This window comes from Argopecten irradians, chromosome 1, assembly GCF_041381155.1.
Source record: "Argopecten irradians isolate NY chromosome 1, Ai_NY, whole genome shotgun sequence".
Taxonomy (NCBI): domain Eukaryota; kingdom Metazoa; phylum Mollusca; class Bivalvia; order Pectinida; family Pectinidae; genus Argopecten; species Argopecten irradians.
This window is the reverse complement of record NC_091134.1, coordinates 33,007,864-33,033,148: the sequence shown is the minus strand read 5'-3', so window position 1 is coordinate 33,033,148 and position 25,285 is coordinate 33,007,864. Positions and strand designations below refer to the sequence as shown.

Sequence of the window (25,285 nt, the reverse complement as noted above, 5' to 3'; positions counted from 1 at the left end):
AAAACATACAGTTTACAAAGCAGTAAAATTAAAGGTCCTTGTATGTCATTTGGTTGTGACACCATGTTTCACAGTTCTGGATAAATATAGTCAACTTTTACCCGAATGACTTTCTAATATATCAGTAATAAAATATATCTACACATGAAATTTGAACTTTTTTATAGCTTTAAACTACATTGGGTTATATATATACAGTTTTAGCAATTTTAACATTTAGCTAATTTAGGGCGACAAGCCATGCTGTAACGTACATATTTTTTCTGCTGTACCTTTAATTACCATGGCGATAAATATTGGACTGCATGCTCAACAGGAAATGACCTGCCAGCATTGCTGCATGAGATATGTATCTGATATGATATACACTATATGGCCTTGACTTTGCAGAATCACCAACTGTCACATGACATAATCCTTCCTACATCCCTAGAGACTGTTGCTAAGGATTTTACTTAAACATTTAATATACTGCATGATGCCTTCGTTTTGCACCTGATAGTAGTATGCTCTCTACATGACATCAGCAATGTCCTTTACTACATGCTTCTCAGGCAGTTTGTAATAAGGCTGGCAGTCAGGAAAATAATTCAAAGCACTTTGAAAATTTCCTTGATAGGAATCTTCTCAGAAATTCCCTGTCTTATACTGTTAGATTCTTACAAAGTATTTTTATTTTGTTTTCTGTTTTTTCATCAAGATTTATTTGAACTGAAGCATATTTCTAGCTTTCTGATGAAGAATCTACATGCTGAACCAGGAAAAATGTAATTTGTTCAAGTCCTAAACAATTAATAAAGATTTTTTTGGCTTTATTTCATTACTTATCATGGCTGAGAAATGCACTGGTCTATGCTACTGTGGTTATCCTCCAACAAGATACTGTATTTCATCCTAATTGCTCTGGATGACATACATCATGCAGCCACTTAATGATCCTGGCTGTTCAAAGAAAGCAAGCCTTGTTCCAAAGATGATACTGTGACTTAAGATGCAGTAGTATTTAGATTACAGGTCTCCATCAGAGCCTGGGGTAAAGAAGATTCTGAGGCTAATAACGCCATGCACTAGAGCTACATCTGACATGCTGGTTCTGCCTTGGTTCTTATTTACAGTAACTTGCTGTGATCAGATGCAGAAGCAGGCCGATATATATCCAAGGTATATAAAGTTGTACCTATATTTAACTTACCAGTTTATAAAACTGGGAGAGATTTTTGTCATCATGTGATGTTAGTATTTCATAGCGCACCAGAAGGTATCGGGTATGGTGCGTTGTGATGATGCAAGGTTATGATGGCATATCACAAGAACATAACATCAGTTGCAAGCAACATTGGATAATCTTCCTCTCCTTGCAAAGTCATCTCAAGAATTTATCATAGAGCTTTACATCACTTTCAGCCCTAGCTTTTCTCCTGTTATGTTTTGGCATATAAAAAAAACCATGTCAGCCCGTCACTATCATGTGTTCATCTAATGCTAGGGTGTTTTTGTAATAACTCGCCTGATAACATAAGCGTTTTTTTTTTGTATAAGGTTTCTTTAAAATTTCATTTTGATTGCATGCTGTACTATATGGTAACAGGCATTTCCATAGGCTTCATCAACTGGTGGTTCCTTTATCTTAGTAGGCCATCAAATCGCAGCCAAACTAAGGGCGGAAACCTTGAAGGCTATATATCGACAACGTCGCTTGGTCTCTTTCCTAAATTCAAAACAAAGAAAGATACAAATGTCTTTCCTTTGATATTTTAACCATTCCAAAATAGAGCCAAATATATATGTATATAGCTTCAAAAATATTTGCAAAATTATGTTTCAGCATAAAAGAAAAAACATATTTATTTAATTTAGGTCTTATTTACAATTTGAAAAATGTCCAAGAAGGATTTTCATTTCCTGTGTTTGTTTTTATTGAATTCTTGCTTCATGAATTTTATGAATAAATCCGTTCTATAAATTAGAGCTGTCATTATGGCAATACATTACTGCGTGTCTTTTGTTCTATTTTCGTTGACAATGAGTCATTTCTGTATCAAATAAACTTCTTAGAGGGAATGAGAAGTTTCCTGGAGTGTTTAGAGGAATCTAATATCAAGTTAAATAAGTTGATTAGTAAATCTGATCAGACCTAAGACACAAAAATTGAATTTAAAACATTTGTTATCTCCTACAAATAATTCCATTTCCTGTTTTAGCTTGTTTGTGTGTAGAAATATCTTTTTATCAATTTTATTTTGTAGTACATCTAAGGAAATATAATATTCTATAAAAAATGATTTTTGCATCAAACGGAAATATCATCAAACTGTAAATTATAATGAAATTAATCAATTTGATATAGCCCTGCTGGCCCCATCACTATGAGGGACTGAGGCCAGAGTGACTCATACGTCCTGTATCTTAATCCCAAAATAATCAAATGTTTATTTCATCAAGACGCAAATGAGCTGTGTATTGTTTACAGTTTATTACTGGCTACAGGATATTTGGGGACTATTTACGTGTGTAACAAACATACTTATCAATTACATGACCTATTCCTGACATGTTCACCATCTCAGCAGATCATTTTTCCTTTTTTTTCTTTTTTCTTTCTTGGAACAAAGTCACAATGCATGAGTCATGACTCATAAGACTGGGGACTTGACTTTACCAAGCCTGCAGTTCATTGTAACATAACTTTCACATTTTGTCTACCGATTTAAAGGTCACTACGCCACATTTGATAAGACCCTGATTTCACTCTGGCGAAGTGATGTTTGGTGTAAGGGTGTACATGTATTAAATATGTATACTCCTGAATGTCTCTGTGTTTGTAAACAAAGCTGGAATTATTGGGACTGTGACATAACTAGCTAAGAATGTCCAGCCAGTCAGACTTGAAAACATAAATCTTGGCTGAAGGTTGTTAAGATATATTAGCCATGAATACCACCATTCATAGTTAGCGTAGCACGTTAATTGTGGGTTTGACATTGTAACTTTAGTGCCCCTTATGATGCAATGTAACAACAATGTGAGACCTGACCTTTCACCTCATCATATCTGACCTTTAACCTCATCATACCTGACCTTTAACCTCATCATACCTTTAACCTCCTTATCATCATCATGCTGACCTTGTCATGCACATCAGTGAAATTTAAACAGTAAACAATCTGTATTATGCCTTGAGACTGTCTACTGAGGAAACTGGATGACACTTCAATGAATCACAAGAATAGCTTATCAGCAATTCTTTTCAAAATAATATCACTGCATGGTTAATGTTTCCTAGTTGGATTATGTCATCAATCCTGAAATTCTTTTGAACATGTTTTAAATGACTTTGTCAAAATTAAGTACTCTGTAAGTTGTTAATACAGCTGTTAATGAGAACGTAAAGAACGTAAATTGTTCTAATTCAGTTGGTAAAAATTGATTTAGCTCTAGAATTGGATGTTTACAGTACATGCTGTGGTCAGTGTTAGCCGGGAGATAGGCACAACAGACATTGTCAGGTGTGCATGTAAATAAGCAATTAAACAAACAGTATGACTAACGCTGTCCCTGGTATCTAGGTATTAGCGTTGGACTGTCCTTCTGGAAAATATTGGCTTCATATGGTAATGAACAACGCTTAACAATTCATGACCACGATCAAAGCGGAGGCCGAGGTTGGGTACCAGGAGAACGATTACCTGCTAATTGGGATTATTAATGTATAATGTAGTGACACATTAACAGTCATTTGATACACGGCTAAACCTGATCATTTACAGCTTTCAGTGATGGCCTTTTAAACTCTTCTCTACTCTTTCTTGGCCCCCTATTATCCAGTTGATGATTTTGGTTTGACCAGGATATGTGATAATATTGATACCTTGCAGTATAAGACAGATGGCTCTTGCTGTAGAAAAAAGAAAATGTTGTAATCCAAGGCATTGCTTAAATTGAAACCTTCAGCTAAAAGCTATCAATAGATTTTTGTTACATGTTTGTTTGTTTGATAAACAGCATTTTTCAAACATTGGAATGCTTCTTGTTACTTAACATATCAATACTGTCAGTATAGTGCATCTGTAAAGAATAATAACTAATGAATAGTGGCCAAAGTCTGATATCTGACCAGTAGTGGCCAAAGTCTGATATCTGACCAGTAGTGGCCAAAGTCTGATATCTGACCAGTAGTGGCCAAAGTCTGATATCTGAGCAGTAGTGGCCAAAGTCTGATATCTGACCAGTAATGGCCAAAGTCTGATATCTGACCAGTAGTGGCCAAAGTCTGATATCTGACCAGTAGTGGCCAAAGTCTGATATCTGACCAGTAGTGGCCAAAGTCTGATATGTGACTATTAGTGGCCAAAGTCTGATATCTGAGCAGTAGTGGCCAAAGTCTGATATCTGACCAGTAGTGGCCAAAGTCTGATATCTGACCAGTAGTGGCCAAAGTCTGATATCTGAGCAGTAGTGGCCAAAGTCTGATATCTGACCAGTAGTGGCCAAAGTCTGATATCTGAGCAGTAGTGGCCAAAGTCTGATATCTGACCAGTAGTGGCCAAAGTCAGATATCTGACTATTAGTGGCCAATGTCTGATATCTGACCAGTAATGGCCAAAGTCAGATATCTGACTATTGGTGGCCAATGTCTGATATCTGACCAGTAGTGGCCAAAGTCTGATATCTGACTAGTAGTGGCCAATGTCTGATATCTGACCAGTTATGGTCAAACTCTAGTACCTGACCAGTAATGACAAAATCTGTTCCTTGACCAATAGTGGCCAAAGTGGCTGTAGCACTTGCTCATTTCTGGAGGAGAAAAGGCCAAAGTTTATCATCTGACCAGATGTGGCCAAAGTCTCTTCTCTGACCAGTAGCAGCCAGTGTTTACACACAGTTAGGGTATGAGTGATCTGCTGTCTGATAAGAGGGTGTTTGTGGTTAGACAGGTGTAAGGATTCCATACTTGTGGTTTGACCTGATCTGACTGTTACTTGATCTATCATCCACTACCATGGGCTGATCACCAGTGAAACGGTCTGATACAGGTGTATCTGCTACCTGTGCTAACGACTGTGATCATGCAGGTATAATGGGTAACCCACTCACTTGTCAGGTGCAGTGTAAGGAACTTAAATGATTCAATGATCACAGACATGGTCACAGTGAACTAAAACATTATATCTAGCCTACATCTTGGTTTTCCTGAGTAGTTTTAGCCATCATTTTCAGTATGTATGATATTGTTATTTATACGTGGACTTTCGCCATGGTTGTTTTGGTTTAATGCACGTCTATAACAAGCACTAATTTTCAACAGGAATTTTCTGCCGCAACTTGCAAATTTATTATCAATTTTAACCACAATAACACAATTTTGTCAGGTGAATGTAATGGAAGCTTCAAATGCATTAGTGGCCAAACTGATATCTTATAGTGCCTATCACTGTTATCAATGATTTTCAACAATTTTACCATATGGTCAAACACACAATAACCATGGAAATGGTACGAAAATACAGTGAACTACAAACCAAGTTTTACATTCCTACAAGTCACATCTATTGTTTTTCAGCCAGCGAATTAAATTAAAGGGTTAGTCACTGAAAGCTTCTTTACAATAACAGATACCATACTTAGAAAGTGAACTTGAGTAGATGATAGCTTCAAAGTGCAGCCTAATACTTATATGCTATAGCATGGCATGTAATCAATGTTGATTTTCAACACATTTTAACATCATAAACAATAACCAGTGGAAATGGGTACGAAATACAGAATTGTACTACAAACCAAGTTTTACTGTCATTAATGTGTTGATTGGCACTCAAAAGTTTACTCTCATCACACGTCACACTATTGTTTGGCTTCTGCTTTACATGAAAATTAATACGTTAAATTCCCCTTCCTGTTTTGTTTGTGTAACATGACGTAAGGCAGGGTTCAGTGCAGTACCATACAAATAAATCACGGGCATTAGAGCATGTCTTGTCAGGGAGGGCATCTTAATTCACCAATAAAGGCGGCACTTTGTGTGTGGTTTACCGTGAACCCCAGTGATAAGTAACCACAAAGATCAGCCTGTATTTATGTGGTTTGGAAGCTTTGTGATGATACCCTCTCTACTCTGTCATCAGGGACAATACAGCCATTTCACACCCAGACCTGTGTCCATTCAATCCTATACCAGACCTCCTTAGTAGAATATAGCCACCAGACCACAAGGTTTTGATAAAATTGGCTCAATTCCACTACACTAGTCCAACTGAAGCAGTTGTCTGGTACTGGCCAGTGGTTCTTTCTCCAGGTACTCTGACGTCCCTCCACCTCATAAATCTGGCATGTCCTTAATTGACTCTTGGCTCAGGGAAATAGGATATTAAACAAATAAACCCTATATTTAAATCAGATAGATATGTGCTAGAGACACAAAATCATAAATATTGACCCCATTGATAAGTTTAATATACAGGAAACTCTTGACCGGTAGCTTTCCCTAACCCTCTTTATGCATAAAACTATAAATATCGAGAAAACTGTTGACCAGTAGCTTTCCTAAACCATCTAAAAGAAAACTAGAAATATTTGCAAAATCAGGACAAGGCGTGACCCTGTGAAACTTCGTTCTGGAGTCTAGAATAGTTCTAGAACTGTTCTAGATAGTTCTAGATCTGTTCTGTAACTGATCCAATGGGAAGTTCCAGAACTCTGGTTCTACAAATGTTCTAGAACATTTTGTGGAACAGTTCTAGAACAATTTCAAAACATCATTTGTTCTCCATATGTTCTGGAACAGTTCTGTGTCAGTTTCAGAACTTGACATGTTCTTCAAAAGTTCTTGAATTGTTCCATGTACATTTTTGTAGAACAGTTCTAGAACAGTTTCAGAACTAATATTATTCTGCATATGTTCTGGAATAGTTCTGGATCTGTTTTAGAATTTGCAATATTCTAGAAATGTTCTATAACTGTTCCTAAAAGTTTTTATGGAAGAGATCTAGAACAGCTTCAGAACACCATGTATTCTTATAATAAAAAGCTCTTTATAATTAACTATAATCATATAAGATTCCCAAAAACATGAAAATAGAACATTACAAGTGGTGTTAAAGATTTGAAGTCCCTGTTGACCTCTAAGGTAAAAAGTTCCTGAAAAACTTCTTAATAAAAAAATCACAAAGTTAAAGAATGTTACACTTTTACAGGCTTTTTTTAAATTTATGGTAAATCAAGGGAACTTCGCCCTGAGAATATATACAATTTCACAAACACATTAAGGAAATTGTTGAGTAAGCAATGTTCAAGTTAGAAAACTAATTATAAGAGATCTCTGGACAAAATTAGCATTTTACATTTAAAAATGTATCCCAATAACTTTGCATCAATCTGCAATTCAGGGAGACAAAACTCATGTGTACTGATTAAGCCTACCAAGTAATTCAAGGTCCATCAAAAATTGTTGGAAATCTCTACAAAATCAACATTTTAAACAAAACCAAAACTTTAAAGGATATACACTAGTTCATGGTCATGTCATGGGGATTCAGCTAACCAAGTTTGAGAAACATGGGTTGAAAATTAAACTTGGGGAGTATTTGTCACATTTAAATTACAGTCCGAGATAACCCCATACCACAAACACCTCTGAGCAAAATTTTTACATAATACACTAGTAATACAGTTTCCCATAGGTACATACATGCAAAGTTATAAACATGTAATTAACCAGTCACTTGAATACTGCATGGCCGTACTGATTAGGCATCTGTATGACATACTGTTTTCCAACACCATTTCTAGTGTTTACATCTAAATACACCACCACTTCCTTGAGACTGTCAACATTTATCAACAAAAGATCATGTGTATTGCTAACAACCGAATAGTGATTTGCCATTCTTGCTCCTTCTATCATTGATGGCGGAACTTTTTGGAAATGTTCAAGAACTGCGTACACCAACCCCTTGTTTTCACATAAGATAAAGTAATTTAATTTTTGCAATTTCATGATTTCCATGCAACACGACCGTACATATTCTCTTTTGCATGCGCATGTACTGCTCCGAGTAAAAGCGCTTTCTGTTTACAACAATCCTGTTCACTTTCTTCAGTGCCATTTCTTCCAGGATATTTTCCCGAGACAATTGCATTTTCACAGAATCTTCTAATTCATTCTGATATAAAGGCTGCATGGCCCCAGCTACATCACAATTGGCTGCTCTGTGGCTGATTTATCCAGCCATCATCCTTTTTAAGCTGAAGTCCTCCTCCTTCAAATGCACATCTGAGACTGACGAAATCCCGCATAACCTGCTTCAACACAACACCTGTACCAGAATTGAATTGAGAAGCATTGCATTAAAAGTCCTCCGAAAAGGAAAACAGCTCCAACACCAAACGGGCCCCCCCAAAGTTTTACATAGTCACATAAGTGCAACCCATATTGTGAATGTTCAGAACCGCAAGATCCATCCCCTCGTAGAGCGGCCGCTGAAAATGATGCATAGAACTGATCTAATAGATCTCTGGCCATGATCAATGATTCTTGAGGATATATCATCTCCAAGGAGAATGTGATCCCTTCAGAAAGATATGAGAATGTTTTCAAGATACTCATCCTTTAGGAAGTCCTCTACACAAGGAAATGCATAATACAACAAAAAAGCCCCCCCAGGTTTGGAATTCAGTGGCTTTAAAAACTTTGATAGTTTTTTTTCAAGATTTCTGGGAAGTCTTTCCAATACAAGTTTTAAAAATTGCATCCTTGTAGAAACCTCCTCTATCAGGCCTCAAAGTTGAGAGAGAAATTTACTCGCATATGCGAGTAAATATTCCCAAAGGCGAGTTAAAAATAACAATGTATCGCCAAACGGCGAGTAAAAAATTCCTTAATATTTCCGGATTTATTTTATGTGTTCGGTTCTTTTAAATAGTTACACATATCTAATCTGTGTAAGAAAAGCGCTTAAAAGCATAATCACTGCCTGCTTTAAAGCGTCTTGATGACCCTACCTCATGTATCAGTAGCAATATGGCGGCAAAAAGGCCGGGGCAAATCCCCCTGACTTGTTTTGGCTTTAAAAAGTCAAAACAAAACAGAGAACAATGGCAGTTTTGACTCTGGATTCATGTGAAAAAAGGGACTGAAGCCAATACATCAACAGGAAGCAAACGCTTCGACATGGCTGAACGAATGTTGTGGCCAAGACATGACGAAGGTACGATGTTCTGAAAGATGTGTAAACAGGTTATTAATTGATCGATGGCCGGCAAAACAGACTTTGTGTCCAACTACTGATTGTTACGAAAGAGACAGACGCTTGTGTGACACAGAAAGACAGTAAGACATTCATGATATTGTTATCGCTTCAAGTTCAAACGAAAGTACAGTCGGACACAACTTTCAAACAACGCAAACAATGTGTTGCAAAAAACATTGCAAGATATGCACATAAAGTTCGTCAATGCATACATGTATAGAATCGCCAAGCCACAACTAAATTCCAAGCCGCTGGTAGACATATGCAACGAAAAACGGACTCTTGGAAGCTTGTACATTACTGCCTGAGATATTAGGCCCAATTTATTCAATTTTAAATAAAATATAATAACCCTAATCGGCGCGATATGAATTAGTAACTGAATAAATTTGAGATATATATTGATAATTACTATACATTTATATATAAATTACTTATATTACCGTATATAAAATTTAAAACAGATTGAAAAATGGTTTAAAAACAAAAAGGAAGCTGAAGTACAGAGGCTGTTTAGTGGGACATTGCAGTTGTTGAATAAAAAGAGTTTTGACCAACACAAAATTATGTTTTTCATGTTTTTAATACTTGTACATGTGTATCTGCTTGCTCAATAGTGTAAGGTGTCTCCAATAAAGCTCTTAACACATCAAATCAATATATGAATCTTATAAATTTTCTCTTGACAACATTTGGCGAGTAAAATTTAGAGGTCACTCGCCAATTGGCTAGTCATTCCCAAGTGCTACTTTGAGGCCTGTCTATGTGATCACCTATGAAGTATTCCTTAGATTTCTCTTTAGGGGAGAACCATTTGCACATGATTGCTTTGGTGACACCTAAACAGACTCCATGGCATGTAGTCCGGGACGATTCCCTGCACAAGAATCAAAATCTGTTAGATAAGAGAGCCCACTTTCTCCCTTAAATCCTTTAGGAACGGTTATTTGGACAGCCACTCCTCATGTTTTCAAGAACTAATTCATATGCATTCTTTGCATGCTTCTGTTTCCTTGAATTTTATATGGCAAGCACTTAGCATTTCCTTTACCTTGTTTAACATTTTTCCCATCTTCTTCACATGAAATACAAGATATTGACCATTGAAGTAGGACATGTTGGAGCAACTCCGCCTTGGCTGGTAAAGTCCATAACACCACACACTATTCGTTAAGCTTAACAAGAATTTTCACATTGTCAATAGAAACTTTCTACACCCGATGTATAAAGGGTTATCATAGTAATCACTGAAAATTTTGAAATATTTACATGAAAAGGTGGTTTTCCTTTCCCCTGCCACATCCCTACTAAAAGAATGTTTTCCTCTTGAAAACCTTTTGGAGGGCTAAGTTCATTTAGATCCAAGTATATAGGCCAAAAGTTCAGTTTTCGAGGACGAATACAAATTGACTCCATCAGTATTAAATAGTGGCAGTCAGGATGTTACTTCTCCTTTAAAAAACCAGTTTTTCAATCAACTTTCTGTTATTCATGTCCATCTAAAATATCTGTTAAATTGCTTGATCCAGAATTCAAATCTTTCATATGCATTCCTTTTGGTTTCTTGAATATCTGCCCATATTCCCTGTAAACAGTGAAATATATTGAAATTAACATCAGAGAAATTTTATATTACCATTAATACCGTTAAAATAATGACATTTTAATGAAACCAGATGAAAGTTGAATTCTGTTCTGTCTATTTTTTCAGAAAGTTCTTCTTAGATCTGTCTAGATTTAATATGGGGGTTCCCCTTGTTATCTGATTATTAAGAGGAAAAGTAGGAAAAAGATCAGTCTTACATAAAACCAATAAAGATCATCCAATTGGTTTTATGTAAGACTGATCTTTTTCCTACTTTTCCTCTTAATAATCTAGGAAGAACTTTCTGAAAAAAAAAAGCCAGAACAGAATTCAACTCTCAAAACTAAGTACCAAGGGAAACTCACATGTGAATTTTGAGAAACTTAAGAAAAGATCCTTTCTGTACTGAGAAAATAGCAATTATAACAAAAACTGTTCAAGGACGGACAGACAATGCAACAGGTGATTTGAATAGCCCACCATCTGAAGATGGTGGCTAAAAAAGGTCATTTATGTGATAATTAAATAGCACTTGATTCATGTTTTAAATTGTTTTTAAAACTTTAACTATCCAAATTAATTTTAAACATCAACTATGAAGTTTCACTCAGGATGGCTGTCTCATTTTGTTTTCCAAAATACAATATTATAGTGCAAAGGATAGGAACCTCTATGTGGAATTGATAGACTGACCAACCATATTAAGGACATATCCTGAAAAAGAACCACTTTCCAATGAAACCCAAGGCATATGATTGTTATATTATTTTCCTAGTATCCATCGAATAAAAATTAACATTCAAAATAATATAAGATTATTAATTTCAAGATTCAGACTCTATAAGCTATGAGTATTTTTTTCAAAAAAATGTATCTCAGATTGTTAAAAGCTTTTCTTGGTGAAATCAGTCATATATATGGAGTCTTTCTGATGATCGTCTATTTTTTCTTTTGCAGACCAATTTAATGAAGAATAATAAATTTAAATATATATTGTTTTACTGTTAGATATTTAACCAGGTGTTTGAAGTAGATCCGCTAACTGCTTATGTAACATCTGCAAACACAAAACTCTGATCTTGGCTGCCTTGATCTGCTCGTCTGGTTTTACCTAAGGATCCTTTATAACGAAGCCCTTCACAACATTGACAACACGAAACACAACTTCATCTTCTGGGAAAACTTTGAGCTGCACAATTATGCAAATAAGTGAAATTCCTTTAGTTGAAGTGCTATCAATGATGTGATAACATTTATTTCCCAGTCCAAGTCATTCACGATTTCTTTTGATTTTGTGAAAAGTTTTCTTTCAGAGTTCCAAATAATGTCGTTACTAGCACTTACAGATAACTGATTTCCTCAAACAAGAGGCCCAGAGGGCCTGTATCGCTCACCTGGTTTTTTTGTTAGTAATTAAACACAAGACTCTGACAATTAGAAAAAATAAGCAAAATTGACTCTCCCAAAGTTAATTTTGAATCACAACCATACAATGATGCTATTGATACCATACAAATAATAGCCTATCCAATACATAGGTTACAGAGACAAAGTAATTGATATGAAAATAGTAGCCTAATTGACCTTTTGACCTCGCATCTATTGCCGTCTAAGGCCCCGGCGGTCAGCCCTATCATTATGTACAATTTCAAATCCCAACCCTATAAGGATGCTACCATTTGCATTATAAGTGCTCTTACCATTCTTAGTTTGCAGAGAAGAAGTCGTTTTAATATGGAAATAGCTAAATTGACCCCTTTTGACCCCCACCCTTCATGTGAGGCCCCCAGGGAGTCAGCCCCATCATTTGCAAAATTTTTTGAATCCAAACCCTATAAGAATGTAACAATTGCATTTGCATTATGAAGTGTGAGGAAAAAGTCATTAATATGGAAATTGACCACTTTTGACCCCGCCCCTCAGGCCCCCGGGGGGTCAGAGCCCCTATCCATGTTTGCAACAATATATGAATCCCCATCCAGAAAGGGATACTACCGATTGGTATTATGGGTTCTATAGAATAAACCCCGTTGCTATAGATTTTATTCAGAGACTGAAGATGGCTCGTTTAAAAATGGAAATAGCCAAATTGGCCACTTGATATTCGCGACCCCACCCGCGACCCGCCCTCTGGCAGCCGGCCCCTTCAAGGCCCCCCTGTGGGTCATCCAGCCTAATGCCCCATCATTATTGCACAATTTTGAATCCCCCCCACCTATTAAAGATGCCCCTCCAATGCATTATGAGGGTGCTATATAACCATGCTAATAGTATATCAGGAGAAGGGAAGTCGTTTTAATATTGGGGAAATAGAGCCAAATTGTGGCCCACCCGCCTTTTTTGGACCCCCGTTTGTTTATTGTGGAACACCCGACCGCCCGCCCCTCAGTCCCCGCCTGGGGTTCCAGCCCCACATCATTTGTACAATATTTGAATCCCCAACCTATAAAGACTTACTGACATCATTATTGCAATTATGAGTTCTAATCTCATTAGCTTAGTTTTCAAGGGAGAAGAAGTCGATTAATATGGAATATAGCAAAATTTTGAGACTTCATTTGGGGGTGATGATTTGGACCCCCGCCCCTACAGGCCCCCGGAGAAGGGGGTCAGCCAGCAACATTTGTACAAATTTTGAATCCCACCTCTATAAAGATACTCCCATTGCAGGGGGGGAGGCCGCTTCCCCATGCTCAGTGGTCAGAGCAGGATGTCGGTTATATATTATGGCAATAGCCAATTGCCCCCATTTGACGACAAGCCACCCCCTTCAGCCCCCCGGGGGTCAGCCCCATATCATTTGTACAATTTTGAATCCCCACCCAATAAAGAAGCTACCATTGCCATTATGAGTGCTATACCCATGCTTAGGTTTTCAGAGAAGAAAGTTGTTTAAATGGAAATAGCCAAATTGACCCCTTTTGTGACCCCGCCCCTCCAGGCCTCAGCCCGGGGTCCATCCAACTAATCATTTGTAGCAATTTTAAATCCCCACCCTATAACGAATACTACCATTGCAATTATGATTGCTGACATCTCGATGCCTTCAGTTTCAGAGAATACAGTCGTTTAAATGGAAATAGCCAAATGACCACTCCCCACTTTGTTGATGACCGTCCCTCCCGCCGCCCCCCGCCTCAAGGTCGCCTCCAGGAACAAGATGATAGAGAAATGATGACGAATAGAACTAGAACCGGCACCACCCCCCGCGGAGTCCCGCCCCGACGGCTCCGGGGGTTGGGGTGGGTGGACTGGCTATCGGTTGAAGGAGCGACCTCGAGAAGGAGGGTTTGGGGAGAGACGTGGGGAGAGGGGGGAGGAGGACGTGGCCGGGGCCGGGAGGGGGGAGAGTGTGGATGGGGAACGGGGGGAGGAATGGCCCGGAGGTGAGTGGCCTCCCCGGGGCGTGTTGCCGCAATCTTAGTGCCCCAACCGCCGGGTGCGGGCTGGTGCGCGTTGTTTTACGCTCGGTTTCCCTGGGCGTTGTCTCCCGCGCTCCTTTCATTCGGCGGCTTCGGGGCCCGTGCCCTTGTGGGTCAGCGGGAAGTAGAGCTTCGGCGATGGGAGGTATAAAAGGGGCCCAGGGACCAGGATTTAGGTCCATTAGTTCAAAGAAGTATAGAGCCAAAGAGCGGACCTTAGATCGGATATGCCGGGCGGGGTCCGGGGTCCGAGGGTTAGGTGGAGTGACAATTTGATGTGTTTGGGGTTGAAGTACCTGAATTTCCCGCGGCGGAAAGGGAATAGGGTTCTCAAAAATCCATCGCGCAAGCGGGGGATGGGGGGGGGGGGGGGGGGTGACAAGGGGGGGGGGGGAAGGGGGGGGGGGGGAGGGGAAGGACGGGTGGCGGTAATACACGTCCCCCCACCGATATAAGGATGCTAATACCAATGAATGCATAATGGGTGCATAAACCCCGATACCATGCTTGGTTTCAGAGAGAAGTAAGGGAAGTAAGATACTTATTAATAATTTCACTAGAAATAAGTGAGAGCACAATTGACACACCCCTTTTGGCCTCCCGCCCCTCAGGTGCCGCCGCCCCGTGGGATCAGACACATCAATTGTACAATTTTGAATCCCCCACCCTATAGAGGACGATGCTTAACCATTATTGCAATATGGATGCTATTCCCCTCGACATCATATTTCAGGAGAAGAAGTCGTTTATAAATGGAAAAAGCCTAATAGACCCGCCCATTTGAAGAATTGACACCATTTTGGCCCTCCCCGCCCACAGAATAGCCCGCCCCTCAGGCCCCCCTCAGAGCCCGCATCCGCCCCACATTGGGCCCCCTGGAGGTCAGGGGGGGGTGGCCCCAATCATCATTGTACAATTTTTTAAATCCCCTACCCCTATAAGAGGATGTCTAAACCATTAGCATTAAAGGGATGTCAATGCTAGTCCATACAACATCCATTTCTTTTTGTTTCAAGAAGGCAGAAGTGTGTCGTTTATATAAGTTATAAATTTTTTAAAGGAAATCACAGGTAGGGGGGTGGCCAATTTGACCCTTTCGTCCCCCCGCCCCTCCTCAGGCCCCTGAGTGGGTCAAAAACAAGACAGAAGAGAAAGTGACTGAAACTCTTTGTCAGTCATGTGTGTTCAATGCGTTCTTCATCTTGAACATAATTTTCAAAGACGGAATCCTGGTCACTATCACCAGAGGCAGAAAGAGATTCTGTATTAGAGTTGGATGGGCTAAAATTTGAAGACACAGTTTCATCTGAGTCAGATGAAGTGCAATCTGAGTCAGGTGTTTCATAGTCTGACAAGATGTTTTCCATGGAAATACTGCTATCTAACTCATTTGTTTCATTCATATCTGAATGGTCATCATCATTGTAATCTGGCATTGTTACTTTTTTGGTTCCAGAAGAAGAGCTAACTTCAGACTGGAAGTATCTTTCATCAGGTTCATTCTCATCTGTACCTGATCGCTGGATTGCTGATGCCTGGAATGACAAGTCATTGTTTTCAGATATGTCAGGTGTTGAGATGTCCATCTCTCTCGATGAAATGATGTTACACTCATGGCTTGATTTCGAGTAATTTCCTGAAAGAAAAAGAAGATTTTTTTTTTATATTTATGCCAATCAGCTAGTTATTTACTGAAGACAGACTCAAGTATCTTTATCCCTTTACCTTTTGAAGGATGATTAATATGATTATTAACATTTAATCATGAGTAGATCTTCATAGTGGGATGCATGTTATGGTATGGTGTGAAAGTTTTAAATCATGGCATATCATATGTATGCAAGGATATCAAACACAGACAGACATAGACCACATAATGAATAATATTTTCTTCATCATGTTTAATACACAAATGATGAGGAAAAAATTGTTCTGAACCTACCTTCATTTCTCTGATCATATTGAGAATAACGAGAGCTGGTTTCTGGTAAATGACTTGAGTGACTGTGTGTCGGTGTTCCTAAATCAGAATATTAAATTTCAGTAATCAGATTTCTCATTTGTTTTTACTTTTTTATTATATCACAATACAAGAAATAGCAGAGGGTTCTTGGCGCCCACCACCAAATGTTTTTCCAATCAGTATTTCCACATAACAAGCGAGTTACAAACAAAACTTTAGTATTGGACATCACAGTTACAAACTTACAGTTAATGTATACAATAAAATATGGAAATATACCATCATGCTTATATGATTAATAAAAACAAGGATTTTGTTCTTGCAATACTTTAAAATGATTTAAAGTTTACCAGGTTCTTAAACTTTTTTGAAAGCTAATTTGTAAGTTTTATGGTTACCTCCATCACATTCAAAAAGTTTTTTTTTTCGAAGGTGCTACCGATTGTCCCTTAATTTGTTGTTTCTTCCACCTGTATGATGTAGAGCGAGGAACAGGTATATCGGTATTGTCCAAATATAATTTCTTCTCTCTCCTCACAGGAGCTGCAAGTATAAAAAGAAAATAATCTGATAAAGATACTTCTAATCAAAAATATGAAATTGATATTAACCTGAATACATACATTTAAGAAAATCACACTCTTGACTAAGTTAAATGTTTCATCTCTTTAATCTTTGCAGTTCCTATCATAATCAAAACAGATTGTTACTTTATATAATCCATTACACAATGTTCCCTTCTCGTACTAAACGTAAAAATTGTGTGGAAATGTCATTACTGATATCCCCCATTATCAGCATTGCCTTGATTTTCATTGTAAAATTTACTTTTGTTTATACACTCTTAAAATACACATCTCAAGGATTTATGGTATATTTTAGGCCCATCTATAGAATTTAAGTCAAAACGGCCCCACTTTTGTATAGGCAAGTAGGTAATGGATTTATACAACATTGTCGCATACTTTGAAAGAAAACCACAAAACATGTATGTCTTTTATGCTTTTCAGTAAAGCTGATTGTATTGGATTATGTATGATTTAATAAAATCCATTCATAAAATTAAATGTTATATATGAAACCGCAAAAAAGTATAAATAAGAAGATTTTCTTTCTTCTTCATATATATTTTCTAACTTTAAGTTATATATGTATTACTATATAAATGAAACGTATGATTATGTAGGTAAATTAACAAACAAATATAGGAATAACCAGCAAACACTTCATTTCTTTCTTTCTTTAATTTTAATAGTAATGAGATCAATGTATGTAACGATGTTGTATCAATCCATTACCTACTTGCCTATATAAAAGTGGGGCCGTTTTGACCATAAATAAAAACGACAAACAGGTGGTCCAGAAGCTGTTTTTAGCTTATACAGACCGAAGATCAGGTCAATCAGACAAAAGATTACATAGCTTCATATAAAATACCTAGACTGGACTTCTCTGGGGCGATTTATCCAAATATACCGTCTAGAGCCACACTATAGTAACGTCTTCGATGTACTTACTCAGATTATGTTTTTTATGAAGATGTGTCAAAATGCGCTGTTTTGTAGATAACTCTGCACTGCATATTGTACATGAAAACTTCCCATTGCTTTTTCGTCTGAGAAAATCACGTTTTGTTGACTCCATAACACATGCATGATTCTCTGTCTGTCTAGCCTCGATACCGGAAGTAGCCGAAAGCATCAGTTTTGAAATGGAATGGACGCATTTTGTTTTCATACCGGATCAGTTGTTTTGAAAATATTACGGTTATCAGATTTTTCTTTGACCTATAGAATTGACTGAAATATACTAATAATATAACATATATTTTTCTCGGTGAACGAGATTTAGTGATGGATCCAGCGTGAGTATCTCTTATACGTTTTCATTGGTCAGTTCCACAACAGCATCCGTATAAGACGCTGTCATTGGTCATTAACGATAGCTGTCATTGGCGCCAAAGTATTTCCAAGATTTAAATAGAAGCGTGCCAATTCGAACAATGTCGGCGTTAATGTGTTGGTACTTAGAAAAAAGTTACTCGGTGCAATCCCTTGGCACTGTTTTGGAGCCCAAGAAGAAATACGGCGAGTTTTACCGAAAAGGGGATATAGTAAAGGCCAAATTTTGCGGCATTGCATATCCAGCTTTGCTGGTTGAAATCGACGGTAAGTGGTCATAATTATAAACTATGCTCCATTTCCTACACGATTCAAAACAAATTTCCCAATAATGTTCAGTCCACTTAAAAAGATCGGTGGTCTGCCAGAAAGCCACGTAAGAAATTATTTATAGAAAAAAAAGATTTATATCGATGTTCGTAGTTCGTACTAAAAATGAATACACGTCGTCTCCATATCATGCATATGTAACATGGAGGGATCGGAGATTTTTATAGTAATTTTATACGATTAGTCGATACCAGTATTTCTGAAATTCTGATGAGTTCCGATATTATGTTCTGATGAGTTCCAATATTATGTTATAAGATTTTTGAAAGTGAGATGAGTCCCCGAATCATGGCGAATGACGAATTCGATTTTAACATTCTCATTTGGTAAAGAAAATCTTAATCTTTTTTTTTGGCGCAAAATCTCGAACCCCGGCCGCTGAGTCCTGAATCAAAGATAAAATTGAGTATAATATGTCATGTTCTGCTATATAATTCATGCATTTTTACATCTTTTCAAATGTTTTTTTCTTTGCATCATCTCTGGACAATTTTTTTTTTAAAAATATGACATGTTTGCAAGTAAAGTATTCCTCGTTGCTCCTGATCATGATGGTAATGTTTTCGTTAATTTCTATTGCTCAGATTATTCTCCGAAGAAAATTTGTTAGGGAAATATTTAGTTAAAGAAAAAAGTTTGGGTAACTATGTGTTTAAGATTCAGGACAATTTACCTAAATCTAAATATTTCTTAACCAAATCTTGTGCTTGATGACATATTTTACATAAAATTCGGAAAAAAATAAAAGAACTTTTTTCACCTCTTATCATAACTTTTTTATGTATTTGGACGAATATATATAAATTCCTAAAAGTTATATTCTAATTATTTTCTAGTCAATTTAGATATCCTATAGGCAGGCATCTCTGAGATTTTAACGGAAGACAAAGGCAGATTTGCAAGCTTATAACTCGTGAATAATATAGCCTATATCTTCGTTTTTATGCCATCAACATGAATTAAAGTGTGTGTGTTGGGAGGGGTGTCATTATAAGTGTTTCCCATGTTGTCTGTCCTGTTGTGTCCTGAATCAGTGTTAAACACATTCATGGAATGATGGATTTTCATCAAACTTCAAAGTTATTACAGTAAGGGAATACCTTTCACATTCTAGTGGTTTAGGGAAGCTGGGGCTCATAGACATTTTCTTAAGTTTTACTAAAAAAAAATGGGTTCAAATTTGGTCTGAAGTTGTAATTTGGTTAATATGGGGGCATTACTAGATTGGTGTAATAAGCATATTTAAAGCTATATGTGCCGTAACTGCGCGAAAATTTTGACATGCTATTTTTTCTTCAGTAATCGATTGAAAACAATAGGTTTTGATGAATTAAGCTTTGAAAATCATTCAAAAGCACAGACAAACATGCATGCTGCATCATAAACGTTAGTTACAACACAGAAATTATACACTTAAAAAGTTCAGGTATTTATGCGTTATGTATACTTATATGGCAACATATCGGAAGAAGTCACTGAACAATTACTAACAAACAACACTGTAAAAATGTGAAATAAAATTGTAGACAACAACTTGGCTTCATAATCAGACCGTATGCACTCATTTCACTGCACTATCGACGAAAATATCATGATTTTTGGCAGTACTGCCAAAATTCATTTTGAGCTCTTATTTATATGTGTAAAATTAAAACCTATGCATTATAAGTATTGTAATTCTCAAAATGTTAGTAACATTTGGGTGTGAATAACATATTAAAAGCTCTTCTTGATTCATGAGTATGAAAATTACGGCACATATAACTTTAAGTAGATTCGGGTAGGTTAACATTAACACTCGCTTTCAGCACATTATATATTTGTCTATTAATTTATTTGATATTGATGTGAGACGCACTTTTGTTTGTAAAAAAGAAATGTCATGCATGATTGTTAATAATAAAGCTATGATGTTTTGCAGTTAACAGAGAAGCTTTGATAGAAGAAGGAAAACATCTGGAGGAAATTCTTGCAAATCATCCTGGGGATATGCTTCCTGAAGAAATTATGATGGAAATGAAAAGAAAAGGTAATGTCAAAGTGTAAACTGTACATGTCTTACTTCAGGGATTCTATAGGTAGAAGGGAAAAACTATAAATGCGCCCATAAAATAAAATAGTATACAATGATCGGAAATACTTTTTCTATTATTTTATTTTTTCATTATTTTTCCCCATATCGTTGGTGAACACTGGAATATAATGTTTAATGCATAATATAAAATCTAAATGTTGAATATGTTTTGTTTAATATATTTTGTGTTAATGAAGGTGTTAATATATTTTCATTTTAGGCTCTTAAGTATAGTTCAAAGAACTGATTCAATTCATGTTTTACTGAATCTCAATCAGGGTATCAAGTTGCTGACAGCAGGGAATTTATGTCTTGCAGATATTTTCTACTTTAATTATTTAAATTTATATACCATGTCATGGTACTTGATGAAATACAGAGGATAATAAAAGATTTGTGTTACTCGGCCCTAGAGTTGAGTGACTTGTTTCTCACATACCGTATCCACCCCAAGAAGTGCCCATGCATATGTCCCTATATTAAAGCGCCCCTCCCCCCTTTTCTCCTCATTTCTGACGTATCAAAACATTTAAGACAAAATGTCTTCTACTCGCTGAAACACATTTTAGTTGAATAACAAACTATGTATGGAAAAAATAGAAAGTTTTATAAATAAATTTCTGCATATTTAAGGTGCTTTCATTAGTTTCAGCTGTCTAATGCTCTGCAATTGACAGGTTTATGCCAAATTGTTTACACTGACGAAGGAACAACAGTTCTACTGTTTCCGGTTTTGTGGCAGCCACGAAATTTGAATGAGTATCCTCCAGAAATCATATCCCAATAACTGCCTCTCCAATTTTCCTTACTTTCTATATGCCCTGGGGTCTTATTGGGTCAGATATAGTATTGTAAATTTAAAGAACAATTCCATTGCAAACAATTTCCTTGCTTCAATCCTAAAATGTTTTGTGAGGTCTGGACATGATGTGACAATACCATAAATTTCGCAAAATCTGACCAGGTATAGTAAAGAAACATTGGCATTACTGTTTGCAAAAGATTTTGCATTAAGCTTTCACTTTTTCAGATCTGAGTTCTGGATCAAATTTAACGACCAATGGACATCAATCTAGTGCTGTTGTACCCATAGAGGAGTCTCCAGTCACACTTAGTCCATCCAATAACAGAAAGTCTTCAGTCACAAGTCCATCCAATAACGGGGAGTCTTCAGTTACAAGTCCATCCAATAACAGGAGATCGTCAGTCACAAGTCCATCCAATAACGGGGAGTCTTCAGTCACAAGTCCATCTAATAACAGGAGTTCGTCAGTCACAAGTCCATCTAATAACAGGAGTTCGTCAGTCACAAGTCCATCTAATAACAGGAGTTCGTCAGTCACAAGTCCATCTAATAACAGGAGTTCGTCAGAGTCACAAGTCCATCTAATAACAGGAGTTCGTCAGTCACAAGTCCATCTAATAACAGGAGTTCGTCAGTCACAAGTCCATCTAATAACAGGAGTCGTCAGTCACAAGTCCAGTCAATACAGGAGTCCATCTAAAGTAAATAACAGGAGTTCGTCAGTCACAAGTCCATCTAATAACGGGATCTCTCAGTCATCAATCAGGAGTTCGTCAGTCACAAGTCCATCTAATAACAGGAGTCTCAGTCACAAGTCCATCTAATAACGGAGTCTCAGTCACAAGTCCATCTAATAACAGGAGTTCGTCAGTCACAAGTCCATCTAATAACAGGAGTTCGTCAGTCACAAGTCCATCTAATAACAGGAGTTCGTCAGTCACAAGTCCATCCAATAACGGGGAGTCTTCAGTCACAGGTCCATCCAATAAGGAGCTTGAGTCTACAGTCACAATACCACCCAGTGACGGCGAGTCTTCAGTCACATTCAGTCCTTCCAACAACAGGGCATCATCTGGGATGTCCCACTCAAGGTACCATAACTATTCTTAAGAAAGATCAAATGTGACGCAGAAAAGTGAAGGCTTTGATTTGCTATCGCTAGTGTTCTTCAGGTTATTGATTATAATTTGAAAAATTCGTAAATTTAAATTTTTGTTTAAAGAAGAGAGAGAAACTGCCTTTTATTTAATACTTAAAATATACATGATTGATTATTCTACAATCGCAAGTTCTAATCATTCCACCTCAAGGACAGTATTGGTATTAATGTATTTTCATCATGTTCAGCTTCATATCTTAGTGCAGATGTGGAAGGGAAATGTTTGTTTATATAAACATTTAAAAATGACAACAGACTACTGCTTGCACATTTGCCCCATCGTCTGAATATCTAGAGGTCCCTTTGATGGGGAAGGCATATAGCAGTTAGTCTGTATCATTTCAACTTAATATATATATATATTCTTCAGCAAGGACAATTCTGTGTATTATATATAAATGTTAAGAAATGACACAGAATATATACTGCTAGCACTTATGGAGCTCCAGCTGTGACTGGGTGAAAGCACTAGCAGTAATCTGTCATTTTTTAAAATTTATAATATATACTTTTTTTTTCTTTCGCAAGGACAATTCTTATATATATTTCATTATACATATATAGTGCTGTGTTCATTAATTAGAATAATTATCTTACACCTATGGCAGTGCATTTGATTGGAAATTAATGATGGTTTCAAACTATCAATTAATTGTATAGTTTTATTTAAAATTTTATTAGTTTCTGTATGTAAATGGACTTTACGCTGAACTTGTATCTTGTATTACAAGTTTTTATTCAACTGACTTTTCATTTAGTGGTGTTAGATTTTCAATTAAGATAAATGCAGCTGTGTCAATGATTATGAATGATCCACATGTACTGGGGTAGGCTATTATAGCATTAGTAAATGATAACAAAAAGACAATAACAAGGAACTCCACGTCTTTATTTCAAACATGTGTGAATTGTCCATCAAAACACAATTGAAAATCATTGATTGTTGAGGGCTGTTAATTTGGGGATGGAGGGCAACATGAAAATAAAGTGTTATAACTCAGTATTGCTTCTTTGCAGTAAACGGAAACTTGAACAGAAGGTGCAGGATCTGGAGAGTGAAGTAAGACATTTGAAAACCAGTATTAAGTCATTGAAACGCAAAGTTGAGGCCATGCAGGAAACTCACAGTGACGCTGCTTCTCCTAATACGGATCAAGATGATCAGAAGTTGAACTTTGAACAACTAATGGCCAAAGTAGCCCATTTAAATGGTAACAATAGTGAAACACTGAGCTTAAAGATACTTGCTTCCAGTGTGTTTACGCAAGATGAATTGATCTCGTGCACAAGGACTGGGAAGAAAACCTCCAACACTGGAGAGAATCCAAAGCCATGTTTCAGCACTGAAAAACTGAGATTGCTTGAAAGAGTCTTCTTGACCAAATTTCCAGAATTATCTATAAACATATTCAATAAGAAATTCGATAATATTCTTAAAATGCAACGCAGAAGTGCCAAAAAGTCAAACTAAATAATTAATATTATATTGAGCTAAAATGAATCTGTAGACAGACTTTTACAGTGCTTTGAAGAAATATTGTATTTGTATACGTAATACAAATTGTATTATTTGTTTTTCTTTGTATTTGATTAGTAACTATTAGGATTTTACCAGGCCAGCTGATTGCCAGATATATTGCAAGGCTGTCTATATGTAAGCATGAGTATAACTTATTTTGAACAGTCACTTCCATAAAGGTAAGGTTGCAGGTGCACGTCAAACTATATCCTTGATGAAATTTCCAACGATTTTTCAGGACGGCTGCATATATGTGTATACCTGTTCTGAAACTGGTCTTGAACTTAGGTAGAATTCTTCAGAACTGTTTCAGAACGTGTTTATCACCATTCTAGAACACCTGTTCTAGAACAGATATGGAACCATTAGGAAAAATATCTTATGGAATAGTTCTAGAACTAGTCTGGAACATCTGTTCTACAACTGTTCTAGAATAGTTCGAAGTATCAGTTCCAGAATGGTTCTAGAACTGTTCAAAAAAATATTTTGTCTCATTTAACATTTCTGGATTGGTTCTGGAACTGTTCCAGAACCTGTGAAGCACGATTCTAGAACACCTGTTCCAGAACAATTCTAGAAGAGTTCTAGAATTGTTCTGGAATATTTCACAGGGGAAATATAAGACATGGATGGATAGTTAGAACCAAGGACGTAGATGAAATTCTTTCTCGAACACATAAAATAATGAACCTTGCGTGGAGTAAGAATTTCAGTGTTGGCAGATTGTCGCCCAAGAGATATTATGATTAAAAAGGATATATTGATGGGCATAATAAAAGCAAGGACATATAAACATAAATAGATTAAATTCTTCATAAAATGCTTAACTATGTATGTATGTAATATAGTTTTCTAAACGGCAAGGTGCGGGAAATAGTTTTAACCCTGTCAAATATATAATACGTATGCATTTGCTTTATGGAACCTGGCGCGTTGCAAAGCATTGGAAATATGAGAAATCGTCCATAGATGTTAAAAGTCGGCATTAGAAATTACATTTTATTGTGTCAACAGATTGAGGAACCTGTAAGCAGCATCGGGCATATATATATACATGTGGCTGCTCGTGAGCATCAACACTGTTCAAAGGACCAATCGCTAAAATGTAGGTTACATGCCTGATATAATAAATCCAACTTGTTTGTTTGTTTGTTTGATTTATTAACGTCCTATTAACAGCTATGGTCATGTAAGGACAGCCTCCCATGTATGCGGTGTGTTGCGTGTATGTTGTGCGAGGTGAGTGTACTGGGAGACTGCGGTATGTTCGTGTTGTGTCTTC

The 25,285-nt window shown here is 36.9% G+C and overlaps 2 protein-coding genes across 6 annotated transcripts in view; one reads left to right on the top strand and one right to left on the bottom strand.

Annotated features, from left to right (window-relative positions):
- Positions 1–25,285, bottom strand: part of LOC138324745 (uncharacterized) — a 123,928-nt gene that overhangs the window by 22,296 nt on the left and 76,347 nt on the right. The window lies entirely within an intron of this gene.
- Positions 18,218–24,374, top strand: LOC138308264 (uncharacterized). The gene is made up of 5 exons (XM_069249262.1): positions 18,218–18,383; positions 20,368–20,475; positions 21,551–21,955; positions 22,125–22,416; positions 23,502–24,374. The coding sequence occupies exons 1-5, from the start codon at positions 18,218–18,220 to the stop codon at positions 23,953–23,955; spliced, it is 1,425 nt and encodes a 474-aa protein (XP_069105363.1). The 3' UTR covers positions 23,956–24,374.